This window comes from Sphaerodactylus townsendi, linkage group LG10 (assembly GCF_021028975.2).
Source record: "Sphaerodactylus townsendi isolate TG3544 linkage group LG10, MPM_Stown_v2.3, whole genome shotgun sequence".
NCBI lineage: Eukaryota > Metazoa > Chordata > Lepidosauria > Squamata > Sphaerodactylidae > Sphaerodactylus > Sphaerodactylus townsendi.
In genome coordinates, this window is record NC_059434.1 from 59,931,157 (window position 1) to 59,947,696 (window position 16,540).

Consider the following 16,540-nt stretch of genomic DNA (forward strand, 5'->3'; position numbering starts at 1 on the left):
GTTGCAGACCCCTGTCTAATGCAACATGTTTCCCTCAATTGCTGTTTTCTCTTTTTCTTTTAATCATCAGGTGAATGGTGTTATGTTGATATACCATTATAACAGCATGTTCATCGGGTTCCCTGAATACTCCGTTTTTATTTTTTTATTTATAAAGTTAGTCTAATCCCTTTTGTAAAGGAGATTTAATATAAGGAAAAAGATTAGAGATGTTTTTCTTAAAATCAAAGCTGAGAATTCAGAGAAATGACACTAAGGCCCCTTGGGCCCCTTCCGCACACGCAAAATAATGTGTTTTCAAACCACTTTCACAACTGTTTGCAAGTGGATTTTGCTATTCCACACAGCTTCAAAGAGCACTGAAAGCAGTTTGAAAGTGCATTATTCTGCATGTGTGGAATGAGCCAAAGATTGATATAACAATATATTGACAGAACTCTTTCAATTGCTGTGGAAGCCCTATAGCAGCTGCATTGCATTAGTAGCCACAGCAGCAACAAAGAATTAATCCTGTGTCTGTGGGGAAAACATAAAGCAAAGTCACAGGATTGAACTGGCTCTCTGGGACCCCACTCAGGCTCTTTGCTTGTGATATACTGTTATATAGATTAATAATGTACAGGACAATTACTTGGAATAGAAAGTTTGTATTGCTTCTTTCTAGACCATAATGATTCTATGAAAAAATTATGTGTATGTGTGTGTGTAAATTTAAGCTGAATCATTAAAAAGTTTAATTTTGTTATAGGAGTTTGTCAGCTGGTAAATAAGATGGAAGAGAATTCGGGAAAAATAAAAGCTTTTAACCGAAATGATGAACAGTTCCTGGAAGCGTTTGTCATCTTCTGTGGCTTGGGGATCCAGAATACACAGATGTATGAAGCAGTGGAAAGAGCCATGGCAAAACAGATGGTGACATTAGAGGTGAGGCCTAATCAAGGCAGCCTTTGTGTGACTCACAGCTGCATATTTAATAGAACTCCCTTGATGAGGCAAACTTGGCTTCACAATTAGCTCAAGATCTCTTCTTTTGTTTGCTGCTTGCTTCTTCCTTCCCATGTGGTTGCATGGCATTTGGCTGATTATTATCAACCGCTGTTTTCCTGGGATTTAGTGGTGAACGTGAACGACACCTTCCTGAAGGTTGTGCATGGGTAAGAAAGACCGATGTTGCTGGCTTTTCCTGTTGCATAGAAAAATACATGGTTGCAGGCTTTGGGGCAACCTCTTTTTCTTGCTTGCAGTTTTACTGTGATGATTTTGGCTCAGTCCTTCAAACAAACCAGCTGTTGGACCAACAGCCAAATTACTGTAGGTTTCCTCAGACTTCACCAAACCATATCAAGCATGAACGTCATCTGGTTGTGGCCTTTTGAATTGGTCTTTTGAATTGGTGTTAAGTTTCAATGACTGTGGTATGAAAGGAGATTCCGGCAGCAGATCCAAGTTTACAGTTATCTTCCAAAGTAACCTAGGAAGTCAGATGTTGTGGACTTTGGATCCATTTGCATCCAGTGGGTAAACAATGTGTATGGCATTTCTAAAATGACCAGTCGTGCTGTCAGTTTAGTTCTGAAGGGAAAGTTCTCGTTAGTGCTCCTTATGTATTAGCGCATGGTAATTACGGTGTTTTATGAAAATCAGTTTGGTTGATGGTGTGCATTTTAAGTTACTGACTAAGGTGCCATAACCCAAGGAAATAACAAGTCCCTCAGGCTTTTTTTTACTATAGGCTGATTGTAATTTTAGTTGTTTTTAAACAAATATTGCCTGCCTTTTTTCTATCAAAGCTTATAGCCATGGCAATTCATCAATTACAAACTACTAACTTCAACAAACAGTTTAAAATCATAAGAGAAAAGCAAGTGCAATTTGTAGTGTTTATCAACCTCAGAAACTAAATGCCTAAATGAATAAGAATTTTGAGTGACTGCAAAACCAGAATATATGGATCAGGTGGATACAATTGGGAAGGAAGTTCTGAGTGCCAGCACAGAAAAGATAGTCTGTACCAGCATCATCTTTGTCACTTCTAAGAATGGGCACATAAGCCTCCGGAATGCAGGCATATTATAAAACTTCCCATCCCGGGCTGTTTATAGTGCAATCCTAGTGATGTTTTCCTGGAACTAAGCCCAACTGAATAGACTTCAGTAGGATTTTGAGATCTTTTGAGGAATGCACTGTTACAGTCGTAAAAGAAAATCTGCCTGCCATGCTAGTTGAAATCTTGATGACATTGAGTTAAATATGAACCTAACTGAAACAGAAAGGTCATTCTTTGCTTAGATTTTAAATAATAACTTTGTATATGTTGCTTAAATGAAAATTGATTTCTCTTAAACTGTCAAAACATCTGCCAAAACCTTTTCAGGACAGAATTTCTTTTATGCCTGTGTTACAAACCTTTGGAGAAAGTTAATTTATTATGACAACCTTGTCAAGGTTATAATTATAGCTGTGTTGTAAGCCATTTATCTTTCAAATAGGGACATGGGTGCTTTCCCATTTTTTTCATCAAGATTCTTTGCTCATTTAAGAAAATTATGTTATTTCCTCCTCCCAAACAGCTCGCTGTCCTTGCTAGTCCTATATACAGGGAAAGCCTGGCACCAATATGCCAAGAAACTATGGATACTATCATTCTTGTTGAAATTAATAGGAATGTGTAGATATTTTGGACTGATAGGCAAGAAATTTAGGACTAATTTGGATACTTTACTGTTTGAAGATACCAATTATACAAGAACAACATATATTTTCAAATGATCACTAATGCAGCATCTAAAGCTGATGTCCAGTAGAAATGTTCCATTAGTTCTTTGAATGCCATATTTTTAAATTGGGAGCCATCCTTAGGAATATAGTCATTTCCACTCCCCAAATCCTTCTTCCCTTTCCGTGTTTCCTGTGGTTTAGAATTATATCTGCACAGTTGGGGCAAGCAAGAGAATGGGGAGGGAATCCATGTTGCAGAAGAGAAGAGACTCTGTATTCATGGTCTAAAGAGAGTCAGCATTATCTCTGCTCCAGTTTTAGCCCATTGATTTGGTTCAATGAATTCATGCCTGCCATTCACTTCTGGCTTTCTGCTTGACGTATCTCTGCCAAAGCACCTCCAGGATTGTAGGGTCATGATCTGCCAGGTATATTTGAGTGTAAATTAGATTTCGCAGAGCTTTGATGATCCCAGTGAAAGCAGTTGCTCTCAAGATTCAAACAAACAACTTCAGCTTCTGAGTTCTAATTTCAGAACTGTAATGTATATTCTTGTTCCCTTACAGGTTCTTTCTTACCATGCTTCAGCTGCTGAAGAAGAAACAAGGGAGCTTCAGGTAACAGCGGTAATGCATTTTAAACTACCTTTTCCCCTTGTTACTGTAGTCTGGGAATATTCCAGGATGGTGGTCTTTCATAATTTCTGCAAGAAATTGGGCACGGTGTGTAAATGGGGGGGGGGGGGGGGGAGGTCATTCGTTCTCTTCTCAGTGATTAATTTCTACCCTGATGACCTGGAGAATGAGAAGTGCAACCACTTTTGTTACATAATTTCTCTATGTTCTTTTTCAGCTTTCAGATTACTCTTTAAAGCAGAAGCTGAAAAGCTTTCGTATTTTTATGAACAGATTTAACTTGATGTGGAAATTGCCATCTTGTTGATAAGGAATACAGCAGGGTTACATCTACATGCATATTTTGCCTTCTCTTTCACCAGTGTTGTGGAAGAGGGGAAAATAAAATGTATTTACTGATTTGACTATTTTTATTTTTGGTTACTGAAAATTCTGGGTACTTATGAAAATTGCTGTTCATACATGCTGTCACATCTTCATGTGAAGGAATCTTTTGTCAGTATTGTTTTTTAGAACCCACTATATTTTTCCCACTATGGGATTTATTGCTAGTTATAGAATAGATGTTTTTCTTCTTAAATGTGATACAGCCTAATGGACAGCATAAACCAATAGCTGAGCTTCAAATACATGCCAAACATGCCTCTTCCCACTCTGCTTCTTGTTCATGGTGGAACTATCTTTGGGACCTATCTCAGCTTTCTTTAGAAGTAACGCTAAACCTGAATTGAGAATTAGATACTTATTCTTTGATGAGTAACAGCAAATAGGAGGCACGGCTGTTACAAAAGATGGCGGTGAACCAATCTGTGAAGCTTGATTGTTCCTGCCATTTCGTAGCAGCTTAGTTTCCAGAATTCTCAGTTTCAGTGAGCATCTCAAAAATGTTCTGGAAACAGAGGAAGGCTAAGTTATTCAACAGTTTTAGCAAAACAATGATGTAGCAAAATATATGTTGCCATTTTGTTTGAGGAACAGTTTGAGTGCCAAGATTTATGAACACTCTTTTTTCACCTTCTGGTTCAGCCTATTATAGAGCACATTTTTATTTATTTATTTATTTATTTATTTGGTTTATAGACCGCCCTCCCCCGAAGGGCTCAGGGCGGTGAACAATATAAAGAGCACAATCAATTAAAATACAATATAAATATAAATTAGGATGGCTCTGATAAAAATAAACCTTACTCGATTAAAATGCAGCATTAATAATTTAGTTCCAGATGGCGCCTACTATCATTCCCACAGAAGCCCCAGAGTGGGGGTTTATAGGTCTTCATGATGTCAAAGAAGAACAAGAAGGGAGGGAGGGAGGGAGGGAGGGGCCCCTATCAACGGCTAGTCTCCCCAAAGGCCCGGTGGAACAGCTCAGTCTTGCAGGCCCTGCGGAACTCAGCGAGGTCCCGCAGGGCCCGGACAGCTGGAGGAAGAGCGTTCCACCAGGCTGGGGCCAGAGCTGTAAAGGCTCTGGCCCGGGTGGAGGCCAGCCGTATCATGGAGGGGCCAGGGATCACCAGTAAATTGGCCTCTGCCGAACGCAGAGACCGGTTCGGGACATATGGGGTTTGGGACATATGGGGTAAGACGGTCCCGTAGGTACGGAGGCCCCAGGCCGCGTAAGGCCTTAAAATTTTTGAGAATTTTAAATACATCCTAGCATATTCTAAAAGATCAGTGATTATATCTTACTGTCACCTTGCAGCACATTCAATGCCCATGAGAACCCATCAACTGCAGTGTCGAGTTGCATGCACTCATATTCTACATTGGATCTGCTGGCCATTTCATTGCTTCATACTACAGTCACTTTCTTTCACACTTCTTGTTTTTGAATAAAGTATCTCCAGAAACTGAGAGAGGACTGCAGGATCAGCAGATAAATTCAAAAGTGCAAATTCAGTATCAGGTTTAGACATATTCAAAGGATTGGAACAGGGATCAAACTTTCTTCTCTGTTTATTGTAAGGCAACACAGTCCTAATAATTAGTATTGCAAGTTATCGAATGTGGATTTCATTGTCGGTATCAAAACCGCTGTCTCCCTGTTTGCAGTGTTTTGTAAAATTATGTGGTATATCTGTGTAGTGACAGACCTGGAAGCTGCTTGCAAATAACATAACTTACAAAATCAGGCAATTCATTCACTTGACTTAAAACAAGAGATTCTAGGACTTGTTCCCTTCCTCCCTCTACACACAGACATGCCAGTACTTCATTAAACTTAGTAACAAATATTTACCTTTTGAGCACATGAAAACTTTGTGCAAGTCCTCTCATTTCAGAGAGTTTCAGATGCGTAGTGTATTTGCCTTTATTTTTAAAAATAAGAAGGCCTCCATACACATAAACAGGGTAGTGTCCCACTCCCCCTTCTGAAATAATCACAGTTTAAGTTAATGTGTTTTGAGTGTGCCCTAACTAGGATCAAACTAAGCTACAATAAAATTTTCTTTGCTACAGCCCAGTGGCATAGCCACCGGAGGGGGGGGGGGTGCATGTTGCACCAGGCGCATGCCTGCAGGGGGCACCAAAAATCAAAAATGTATTTTAAAAAATATTTTAGAGTTTTTAATTTGTCGGTCGGCAGAGACGCAGTTTTTAGACTAGCGGCACCAAAATTTCAGGTTATCATCAGATGACACTCCTGATGATATCAGCAAGGTTTGGTGAAGTTTAGTTCAGGGGGTCCAAAGTTATGGACCCCCAAAGCAGGTGTCCCATTCCCCATTGTTTCCAATGGGAGCTAATCGTAGATGGGGCTTCCCTTTGAGGGTTCATAACTATGGACCCCCTAAACCAAACTTCGCTAAACCTGGATGGTATCATCAGGATAGTCTCCTGCTGACATCAGCCAGGTTTGGTGAAGTTTGGTGTAGGGGGTCCAAAGTTATGGACCCCCAAAGGGGGTGCCCCATCTCCCATTGTTTCCAATGGGAGCTAATAGTAGATGGGGCTTCCCTTTGCAGGTCCATATCTTTGGACCCCCTGAACCAAACTTCACTAAACCTGGGTGGCATCATCAGAATAGTCTCCTGAAAGTAGCCTGAAATTTTGGTGCTGCTAACTTAAACATTGCTCCCCTGACAGGCACCCTCAAATTGTCCCCAGATTCTGGTCCCTTCTGAGTGGATTTAAAGGGAAAATTTGGGCTCCCTAGATTAAAAAACATTGAAAGTATTGTCGAAGGCTTTCACAGATGGATTCAACTGGTTGTTGTGGGTTTTCCGGCCGTGTGGCCGTGGTCTGGTAGACCTTGTTCCTAATGTTTCGCCTGCATCTGTGGCTGGCATCTTCAGAGGTGTATCACAGAGAGAAGTCTGTAATAAGAGAAGTCTGGACACAGTGTATACCCTGTTTCCCTGAAAATAAGACAGTGTCTTATATTAATTTTTGCTCCCAAAGATGCGCTATGTCTTATTTTTAGGGGATGTCTTATTTTTCCACTTCACAGCTGCATGCTCTGGTGTTCTGTTTGACGGGCATGCTTCCAACAAAAACTTTGCTATGTCTTACTTTTGGGGGATGCTTTATATTTAGCACTTCAGCAAAACCTCTACTACGTCTTATTTTCAGGGGATTCTTATTTTCAGGGAAACAGGTAAGAAGAAGAAGAAGAGGAGGGGGGGAGGAGGAGGAGGAGGAGTAGTTTGGATTTATATCCCCCCTTTCTCTCCTGCAGGAGACTCAAAGGGGTTTACAATCTCCTTGCCCTTCCCCCCTCACAACAAACACCCTGTGAGGTGGGTGGGGCTGAGAGAACTCCGAGAAGCTGTGACTAGCCCAAGGTCACCCAGCTGGCATGTGTGGGAGTGCACAGGCTAATCTGAATTCCCCAGATAAGCCTCCACAGCTCAGGTGGCAGAACTGGGAATCAAACCCGGTTCCTCCAGATTAGATACATGAGCTCTTAACCTCCTACACCACTGCTGTTCTCTTCTCTCTGTGATACACCTCTGAAGATGCCAGCTACAAATGTAGGTGAAACATTAGGAACAAGATCTACCAGACTACTGTCACGCAGCCTGGAAAACACACAACAACCAACATTGAAAGTGATGCTGTGGGGGGGGGGGGGGATCTACCCTGAAACAGCATCACTTTCAATGTTGTTTAAACTAGAAAGCCCAGATTCTCCCTTTAAGGTGGATTTAAAAGAAGAATCTGGGCTCTCTAGTCTAAACAACATTAAAAGTGATGATGTTTCAGGGCGGATTTCCCCCCCCCCCCCCCCACAAACAGCATCACTTTCAATGTTGTTTCAACTAGGGAGCCCATATTTGTGAGTTGGGGCATGTGTTCAGATTTGTGAGTTGGGGCATGCTCTATAATGTAATTGTGACTTTGAGATGACATGGTGCAAAAATTGTTCTTTCGTCATAGTGGGGGAGGGCAGCCTTTGGTCGTGGGGAGGCCGTCCACGGGGAGGGGGCACAAAGATTTTGCACCGGGCTCCATTTTCTCCAGCTATACCTCTGCTACAGCCATTTTCAGTTCTGCAGATGGCATCAATTATGCAAATATGCATCTTGGGGTATTGTTTTTTATCCTGCTGGTAACGGTAAGGACATATTCAGGACACTGCAGCCCAACACCCGTCACTGGCTCTGGCCTGACTCTCAGCTGAAAACCTGGTTGTCATATCTACTACTTACAGTGGGAAACACATTTATAAATATAGACTCAAATCCCCCAATAAGATGAATTTCTTGGGACATGTAAACCTGATGCAATCAATAACCCTTCCAAATGACAAATTAAAGAGGGACCAGCACCTATGAAAATTTGTCTCTTACTCCAGGACAATTACTGGAGACCAAATGACAACACTGTGTAATGTTCTGGGGTAGAGAAACAGAGGGTGGTGGTGGTGACAATACAAAATTCAGAACTTCAAGTGCAGAGGGATAAATCCTGAGCTCCACTGTTGTTTTCTTCTATCGTGCTGATTTCTAGTATCAGATCCTATCCGTCAGAATAATTCTGAAAGCATCAAAATAATATGATAAACGGTAGGGATTTGTTTTATGTTCCCCTTTGAGGCATTCATGCTATTAAGGAGAGAACATGGCTTGGGTCAGATCTTAATTGATAACTGTTTGATGGCACAATCCTACATCAAACATGGACTGCCTGCGGGGCTTTGTAATTGGGCAGCTGACCTACTGTAGGTTGAGTCAGGGTTCTTTTCTTTTCCTGGGGTTTTCCTTATTTCTGCTTTCCTTTTCCTTGTTCCTGCTTTCTCTTGTATGCTGCAGTATAGAACCAGAAGGGTAGGTGTCACCTGCTTATGGTGTGATAACACCTAATGTGTTACATAGGGTCGCATAAGGCTTCTATTTCAATTTGTAGATATTGCATTATGTTAAAAAAATTACACATTTTGCTTTTATCTGGGGCATGCGACATGTACGACCCAGAAAAAAATATCCCAATTAGGTGAGCCTGGATAAAGACAATGTAGCAACAATTCTTTGTTCATGTGACTATTTTTTTTGCAGAAGATGCCTGATTGTAATTTAAAGCCACAAACATGAGAACTGTTTGTGTGAAAAACTAAGATAAGTTTGAATATGAAAGAGGATTGTGTTTCTGAAAAGTGAGAGGAAGGGTTAGCGATATTCATATTTGACACATGTAGAATGCTGCTCAACTTCAGGCTATCTTTCTCTTCCATTGTTATCTGTTCTGACAGCAGTTCCTCTCCAATGCGTCAATCTGAATTGCTTTTAGACTTGCTTCCTATGACCTTTTAACTAAAAGTGACAGGGATCGAAGCTGAAACCTTTTAAACATATATCATGTGGTTTGTTACTGAGCTATAGCTTCTCCCTTACTGAGGCCATGCTAGGAAAATGCAGCTGTTTCAATATGAAATGTAAATACTGATTACTAGATTATAGTAAGAAACTCTGCTTGGCTTATGTTGGTAACTGGGGGCACTTTCTAATTGTTCTGGTGAAACACAGCAGATATTTCATCTGTAGAATTGCATCATGTTCAAAATAAATGTTGTTTTTTATTTACATTTCAGAGAAGATATTCCAAGTGCATTAGTGTTCTCTTCTGGTTTTTTTAAGGCTGCTGTTGTACCATCTGCGCAATCTCTTAAACTCACAGACTTCTACTTTAGTGACTTTGAACTGTCAGATATGGAAACCTCTCTTTGCACAATTCGAATGTTTATCGATCTTAATCTTGTGCAAAATTTCCAAATGAAACATGAGGTAAGAATCCTCAATTATGTGAAGTGGCTCACATGGAGAGTTTAATTATGAAAATATGCATCAGTTATCCTAAGTATCTTAAAGAGGCTGGGCATAAATGGTTAACTATCCATAGACCACCAGGGTAATTAAACATCATAATAAACAAAGTAGTTTTAGTTGACTTGCTGGTAGATGGGCTAGTCTGCCCAATAATGAAACGGTACACGTTTGGTATCCATCTTGGAATTGCATTCATGACATCAACAATTAGTGAAGAAAAATATTGCACATAGCTGTAGTTGTAGTTCTTAAAAGGGATTTCATCAGAACTGTAGCTGAAATTCATTGGAAAGTTTAGAGCTTTTAATTGCTCTTATCTAGCTGTTGTAAATTCCTTGCTATTGATGGATGATGGAAGTCACATATCTGCCATATTTTACCAGATTCCATGTATAAATGAGGGAGATTCAGAATATTTGCTACACTGTAATAAAAAACCCAAGCTTTTCCACGCTTGATTTTCGAGAAGTTTGGTTTCTTAATCGCGTTGGTTTGTCTTTTCCTGTACACACAAGATGCTAAGCTTCACCAAAAACCTGGTGCAAAAAAGCCCAACATCTCATTTCCAAGATTTATAAAATAAACTACATGAACTCTTTCCTGAATTGGCAAAAGCAGATTGTTATATGGATGCTGCTTAGGAATATTTTTGATGCTGATATAAAAACACATGAACCATTTGTAGACTATGACTCTATATTGGGTCCAGTCCTGCTCCCATCCTCACCATTACTCCTTCAGATAATAACAGATATGGAAAAAAATCTTGGTTTCATTTTGCAGCTTGCTGTTAATGTTGCATTTCAAATCAAGAAATAGAGTTACTGAGATACCACACATAGCATATTTTTCTTAATATGGTTCTTTTTGAGTAAACTTATATGTTTCCAACTATGCTTTGTGAACCTGTGAAGAAAACCACATGGGAAATATGTCTGTAATAGGACACTAAAAATAGCATTTTGTGTTTCTGTCTGTGGAAATAAAATATAATATACTTTTTACTGAACAGTGGTGTTCTCTTAAGGTCCTTTGCAGATGGATTTTAAGTGTGAGGAAAAATTATCGGAAAAATGTTTCCTATCACAATTGGAGACATGCCTTTAACACAGCCCAGTGCATGTTTGCTGCTTTAAAGTCAGGAAAAATTCAGGTATGCTTGGATTTGATTATTTACATTAAGAGCTCTTTAACAGTAGACATCCAATGTGACACAAGACACACCATATGAAACTCTAATCAAGGGCTGGCTCCCTGAACTTGATCCTTAGGAGCACAATTTCATGGATTGTGTAATGTGTTACTCAGAGACAATGTGTAGTTAAAATTTTGTATAATTGATACAATAAATATGTACTTCCAAAAATGTCCACCACTGTCCTTTAACAGAGGCAATCAAGGGATCAGAGAGTCTTGCAGATCTAGCTAAAGAATAGGAAGCAATTAAACAATTTTCAAAACAAAGTAAAGATTAGCATCCCTCCAGGATTTGTTTAGAGGTTTAACATTTTTTGCCCTTCCAGTGGAGACTCGTAGTGGCTTACATAATTCTCCTCTCTTCCATTTTATCTTCATAACACCCCAGTGAGAATGTATGAGTGGCCAAAGATCACCCAGAAAGCTTCCAATGCAGAGCAGGGATTCAAACTTGGGAAATCCTAGTCTGGTCTCTATCTTTACACCAAGCTGAATTTGAGTCAAGGGTAATTGCAGTTTTTACTGAATTATATGGGTTCTCTCCAAACAGGGTGAATGGGCAACAGAAATGGCAAATATACTCAAATAGTATCTGAACTCATGTTGTTCTTCAGTGAAGAACAGTGTTCAGCAGCAATGGGAAGGGTACATTTATGATTTATTAAGAAAGGGATTGAAAGCAAAAGGATTAATCTTGTCTTAATGCCTTTGCACAAAACTATAGTGTAGCTTTTGGAATAGTGTATGTTTATTTAAAATATTTATAAATCTGCCTTTCTCACAGGTAACAGATTGAAAATCATATGAAATTGTAAAACAGAAACCTAATAAATGAGATCCATAAGAGGCTCATGCTCCTCAGAAGTGAAACAAACCATTGGGATTCTCCAAAGGTTCTTGTAAAAGATTCTGCCCTGCAGCATATAGCCCTAGTTGCTTTTTTCTGGAGCTCGTTCCTATCTTTTTTTGATATGAGGGCAATTTTCGTTAGAAGAAAAGGTCTCCCAATCAAATTCAGGTTAGACAAAAGGAAGTGAATGATCACAGTGAATAATTACCTCATGAAAATGACTGTCAGAAGATGTGGCCATAGCCTTGAATTATGTGGCTTTTATGAAGGTTAAACAAATTCATGAAACCCAAGTACATCCCTAGGCATTAGCCATAAGAGCTAAATAGGATGTCCAGATTCAGAGATAGTATAATTCTGAATACCACTTATTAGGGAAGAACAAGTTGACAAGAGCTATTGTCTTTATGCTTGACTTGTAAGATTCTAAGTGGCATCTGACTGACCACTATTGAAGCAAGATACAGGAGATGGAGGACCATGAGTATGATCCAGAAAGTCAATGCTTATGTTTTTGGACAAGGAAGAGACAGCACTAGTGTTTGAGTAGACAGAATCATGACAAATGCCTGAAAAACAGGCAGGGCATAAAAAGGCAAAAAACAAAGCTAAAGTTGCTAGCTATGATGTGTTGAAACTCCTTTTTTAGATGCTGTCTTCCTTTTTATAACTGAGGCAAAAGTACTGGTATTTTATTAAATTAAACCTTGATGTCTCATGAAACCAGACTATTTTAGATGTCTGAAAACTGGGAAACAGAAAGTGAACAGGCCTACCTTAATTTGAATTATGCTTGATTGCTGTTGTACTTTGTAGCTTGATGGCTCAGTATTCAGGATTTTTTTTAAAAAAAAAACCTTAATGTAAGACACAACATCAAATTATGATACTTATTTGGTTGCATTGCCATGTCACATGTCAGGGTGTAGAGTCACATGCATAGGATAAGTATAATAATCTCCCCCCCCCCCTGCATTTCATGTCACATTCAGAACAAACTTACTGATGTCGAAGTCCTTGCTTTGCTGATTGCAGCGCTGAGCCATGATTTAGATCACAGAGGGGTGAACAATGCTTACATACAGAGGTAAGTGAATGGGACCAATAAAGAGAGCTGATAGGGATTTAAGGATGACTTCTGTTCTCTAATTATTAATGTGCTAAGAATATATATATGAGCCCTTCAGGGGAGGGCGGTATACAAATCTATTAAACCATAAACCATATATGCACATGCAGTGGTGGGATGCAGCAGGTTCGCACCACTTTGGCAGAACCGGTTGTTAAAATGGTGCTTGTAAACAACCAGTTTAAATTATTTGAATCCCACCACTGGAATCAGTTGTTAAATCATTTGAATCCTACCACTGTGTGCATGGGACAGATACAGATGCAGTTATGTTTAAAGTGGGATAAGAAAAGGAAAAGTTAATCAAAGTAAATGGGGTTCCGGTAAGAAGTGCAAGATTATCCAGTTGTTTATCAAAGAAGCATGGAAGACTTTTATATACCTCAGAAGGGGGGTTTCAACTGCCTGTATTGTTGGTAAAAGTTTATTCACTGCAGCTTATTTCTTTGGGGAGAGTTGGAATATTTAGGCTAGAGCAGCAGTGGCATAGGAGGTTAAGAGCTCGTGTATCTAATCTGGAGGAACCGGGTTTGATTCCCAGCTCTGCCGCCTGAGCTGTGGAGGCTTATCTGGGGAATTCAGATTAGCCTGTACACTCCCACACACTCTTCTTCTTCTTCTTCTTCTTCTTCTAAATCTCTGCTCAACTCCCTCAAAATCCACATCTCATTATTATTTATGAATGATTTATAAAAGTTAATTCAATTAACACCGATTAATTCAATTAACACAGAAAAACCCCCAAGTCTAATAAATTGAGAGACAATGTGGAGTTGTAAAGCTAGAATCTCGGAGACCCTGGTCAATTCTCCTATCTAGTCTCGGAGCTTGCAGGGTGAAAGGAAGCAGTTTATTTTCAGCCTAACTTACTTGTCTAGCTAAAATGCGACAAGAATGGAAGGTCAATATAAAAATGGAAGGTCAGTGTAAAAATGGAAGGTCAATATAAAAATGGAAGGTCAATATAAAAATGGAAGGTCAATATAAAAACAAGTATAGAGACTACAGCAGGGACACCCACGTGTCTGTGACATTTGTCTGGGCGAACTCTAAGAGGAATTGTAGTTGCTTATAAGTTGACCCTATTGAGACTAAGCTACCTAAGAATTTTGTGGGATTTTCTCCTTGGGGGAGTATCTGAACATGTATTTATCAGCAATACATTAAAGGAGGAGTGTTGTGTTGGACTGTTGAATTACTCAGTGGGATCTCCTTAGAGGTTTGGTGATCCATGTAGTACATCTCATCCATGAAAAAATCCTATAAAATCTTTTCCTACTGTTAGAACCAGTGCCAAAAAGGGTTTCATAGAATACAAGACATCACATAGGACAGTGTTGGCGAACCTTTGGCACTCCAGATGTTATGGACTACAATTTCCATCAGCCCCTGCTAGCATGGCCAATTGGTTCAATTAACACAGAAAAAACCCCAAGTCTAATAAATTGAGAGACAACACGGACATAGGACATCACATGGGATGACAGGAAACTTCTCAGATAATTGAGAATGATGAAGGAATCTTGTAAACATGCTCTCTGCTCCTCAGTTTCACATTAAGATCGCAATTTATAGCAGGAGAACCTTTTTTGGAACTTTTTGGGAAGCTATGCACTCTCTTTCCTCATTCTTTTTCATTGGAATCCAGCAACCTGCAGATTTGTTGTAGCTGGAATCAGTTAGCTATTTTTTACTCTATTTATTTAAGAATAAATTATTTCTAGGAAAACATCTGGGGATGCATCATCACCCTTCCAAAAATGTCCTGGGAAAATGTTGACAGTGAAAGTCAGCATTTATGCATACCGCAAATTAGAGACTATTACTTTTTTATAACATTTTGGCTGTAAACTAAAAACGGTTCCATTATTTTTGTTTTAATATCTGCAGGCTGGTGAAGAGTGAATTAAAATGAAGATTAGTCAGAGGTTTGTTTTGGGGGGCTGTGGGAGCAGAGAAGTTTACAGCACTTGGCTCAAGTTTTTTTTTTTAATCCTTGAGATTTACAAAGAATTAATGAACTTTAAGCACAGTCAGAAAAAACTGCATTACATGGAATGGTTTTTTAGAACCTTTGTAGGCACAAAGCTGCTTCTCTTCCCACCCATCAAAAGTATGTAAATAAAACATTAAAAAGATTAGAATTGTGCTGCTGCACTGGATCGCAAGTCCATCTGTTCCAGCACTCTGGATACAACAAGCATCAGCCCCTGGGAATCTCACAAGCATAGCATGATATTGTCCTGCTCATTTGTTCTCAGCATCTAATTGTCTTTGATAAATAGGCCCTGAACATGGAGGTTCAATTGGTATAACAAATAATAATGAGATGTCTGTTCAAATTTAAAAATAGTAGCAGCCACCGTCACATTTTTTTGACAATAAATTGCCCACGTTAACTATGTGTTGTACATTAAGTGTAGAAAAGTGGCTTTAGCTTACTTGTCACTGTTGAAAGAAATAGAGTCCTTTGCTGGACTGTTTTGGAACAGGAACACAGGACATATTTTCCTCCCAAAGCAAGGCAGAGAGGTTAAAGCCCAGTTAAAGCCCAGTTGTTGACGACTGAACACCCTGTGCTGAATTACAACTGCTCACATTTGTGCTAGTAGCCTTACCAGATATTTTTACTTGTTAATTATTGATTCTGGCTTTTCCTTCTTGTCAAGACTGAGGGTGCATATTCAAAAAATGGCTGGCTGGCTGGCTGGCACTTGTAAATGCCTGAACGGATGCCTGCAAGAAACATGCTTGCACATAAACACACATGGGTACTTCACTCTCCACCACCCACTTCCCCCCCTCCATAAGCCTTACCTTTTTGTTTGGGAGGGGAAAATAACCTTTTACCTTTTACATAAAATATCTTCGTGGTTTCATCCAGCATGACTTTCTGCTGGTGTTAACTGAACATGTGGTTTTTATGATCTCCTGAATTCAGTTTTAACACTAAGAAAATTACAAACTACCATCAACCCTCATCAGTCTAGTGAGTTCTGAGTATTTGCCAATAGTGTCCTCTTAATAGAATCATAGAACCATAGAGTTGGAAGAGACCCCAACCCTCTGCAATGCAGGAACACACAATCAAAGCACTCCTGTTGGATGGCCATCCAGCCTCTCTTTAAAAACCTCCAGAGAAAGAGACTCCACCACACTCAGAGGTAATGCATTCCACTGTCGAACAACCCTTACTGTCAGGAAGTTGCCTTTATAACTATGAATGCTGCTAAATACAAATACAAAATACTTCTCATGTTAAATTGCAAACAATTAGACAGATGTGCATTAATTCAAGAAAAGACAGACTTGTACATAGAAAAGCTCAATTTTTGTGAGGATTCCAGCATTACAAATCCCAAATTTTTTTTTGACTGCCCCTGATCCTTCTTCTGGAATCCTATTGAGGTTATTTTGGTTCTCTTTGATCATTTCTGAAAGGGAAATACCCGATTTGGCCAAGAGGTTTGCACAGTTCCTGGTCCTAAAGTGGGTTTGCCCCATGATATTTCAGGGGCTAAACGAGGCAGCCCTGGGCAAACTGTAGCCCTGGTCAAAACCTGAGTTGGATGCCCCCCCCGCCCCCATGGGCGGCCACTCCACCACGACCAATTTTTTTTGCACCAGGACATTGGTGCCTACAGGGGGTGCATTTTTAGACATATCAGCACCAAAATTTCAATATATCATCAGGAGACTGTCCTTATGCTACTCCCCAGGTTTGGTGGGGTTTGGCTCAAGGAGT

The 16,540-nt window shown here is 39.6% G+C and overlaps 1 protein-coding gene across 4 annotated transcripts in view; it reads left to right on the plus strand.

The window, feature by feature from the left end:
* PDE5A (phosphodiesterase 5A) overlaps positions 1-16,540 on the plus strand; it is a 78,840-nt gene that overhangs the window by 49,495 nt on the left and 12,805 nt on the right. For 3 of the 4 annotated variants that reach the window (XM_048509488.1, XM_048509490.1, XM_048509491.1), the window contains exons 10-14: positions 749-924; positions 3,285-3,344; positions 9,431-9,577; positions 10,647-10,772; positions 12,659-12,753. In XM_048509488.1, coding sequence (XP_048365445.1) covers positions 749-924; positions 3,285-3,344; positions 9,431-9,577; positions 10,647-10,772; positions 12,659-12,753 — 604 coding nt within the window. The remainder of the gene's footprint in view (positions 1-748; positions 925-3,284; positions 3,345-9,430; positions 9,578-10,646; positions 10,773-12,658; positions 12,754-16,540) is intronic. The other variant, XM_048509489.1, reaches the window with a different exon arrangement.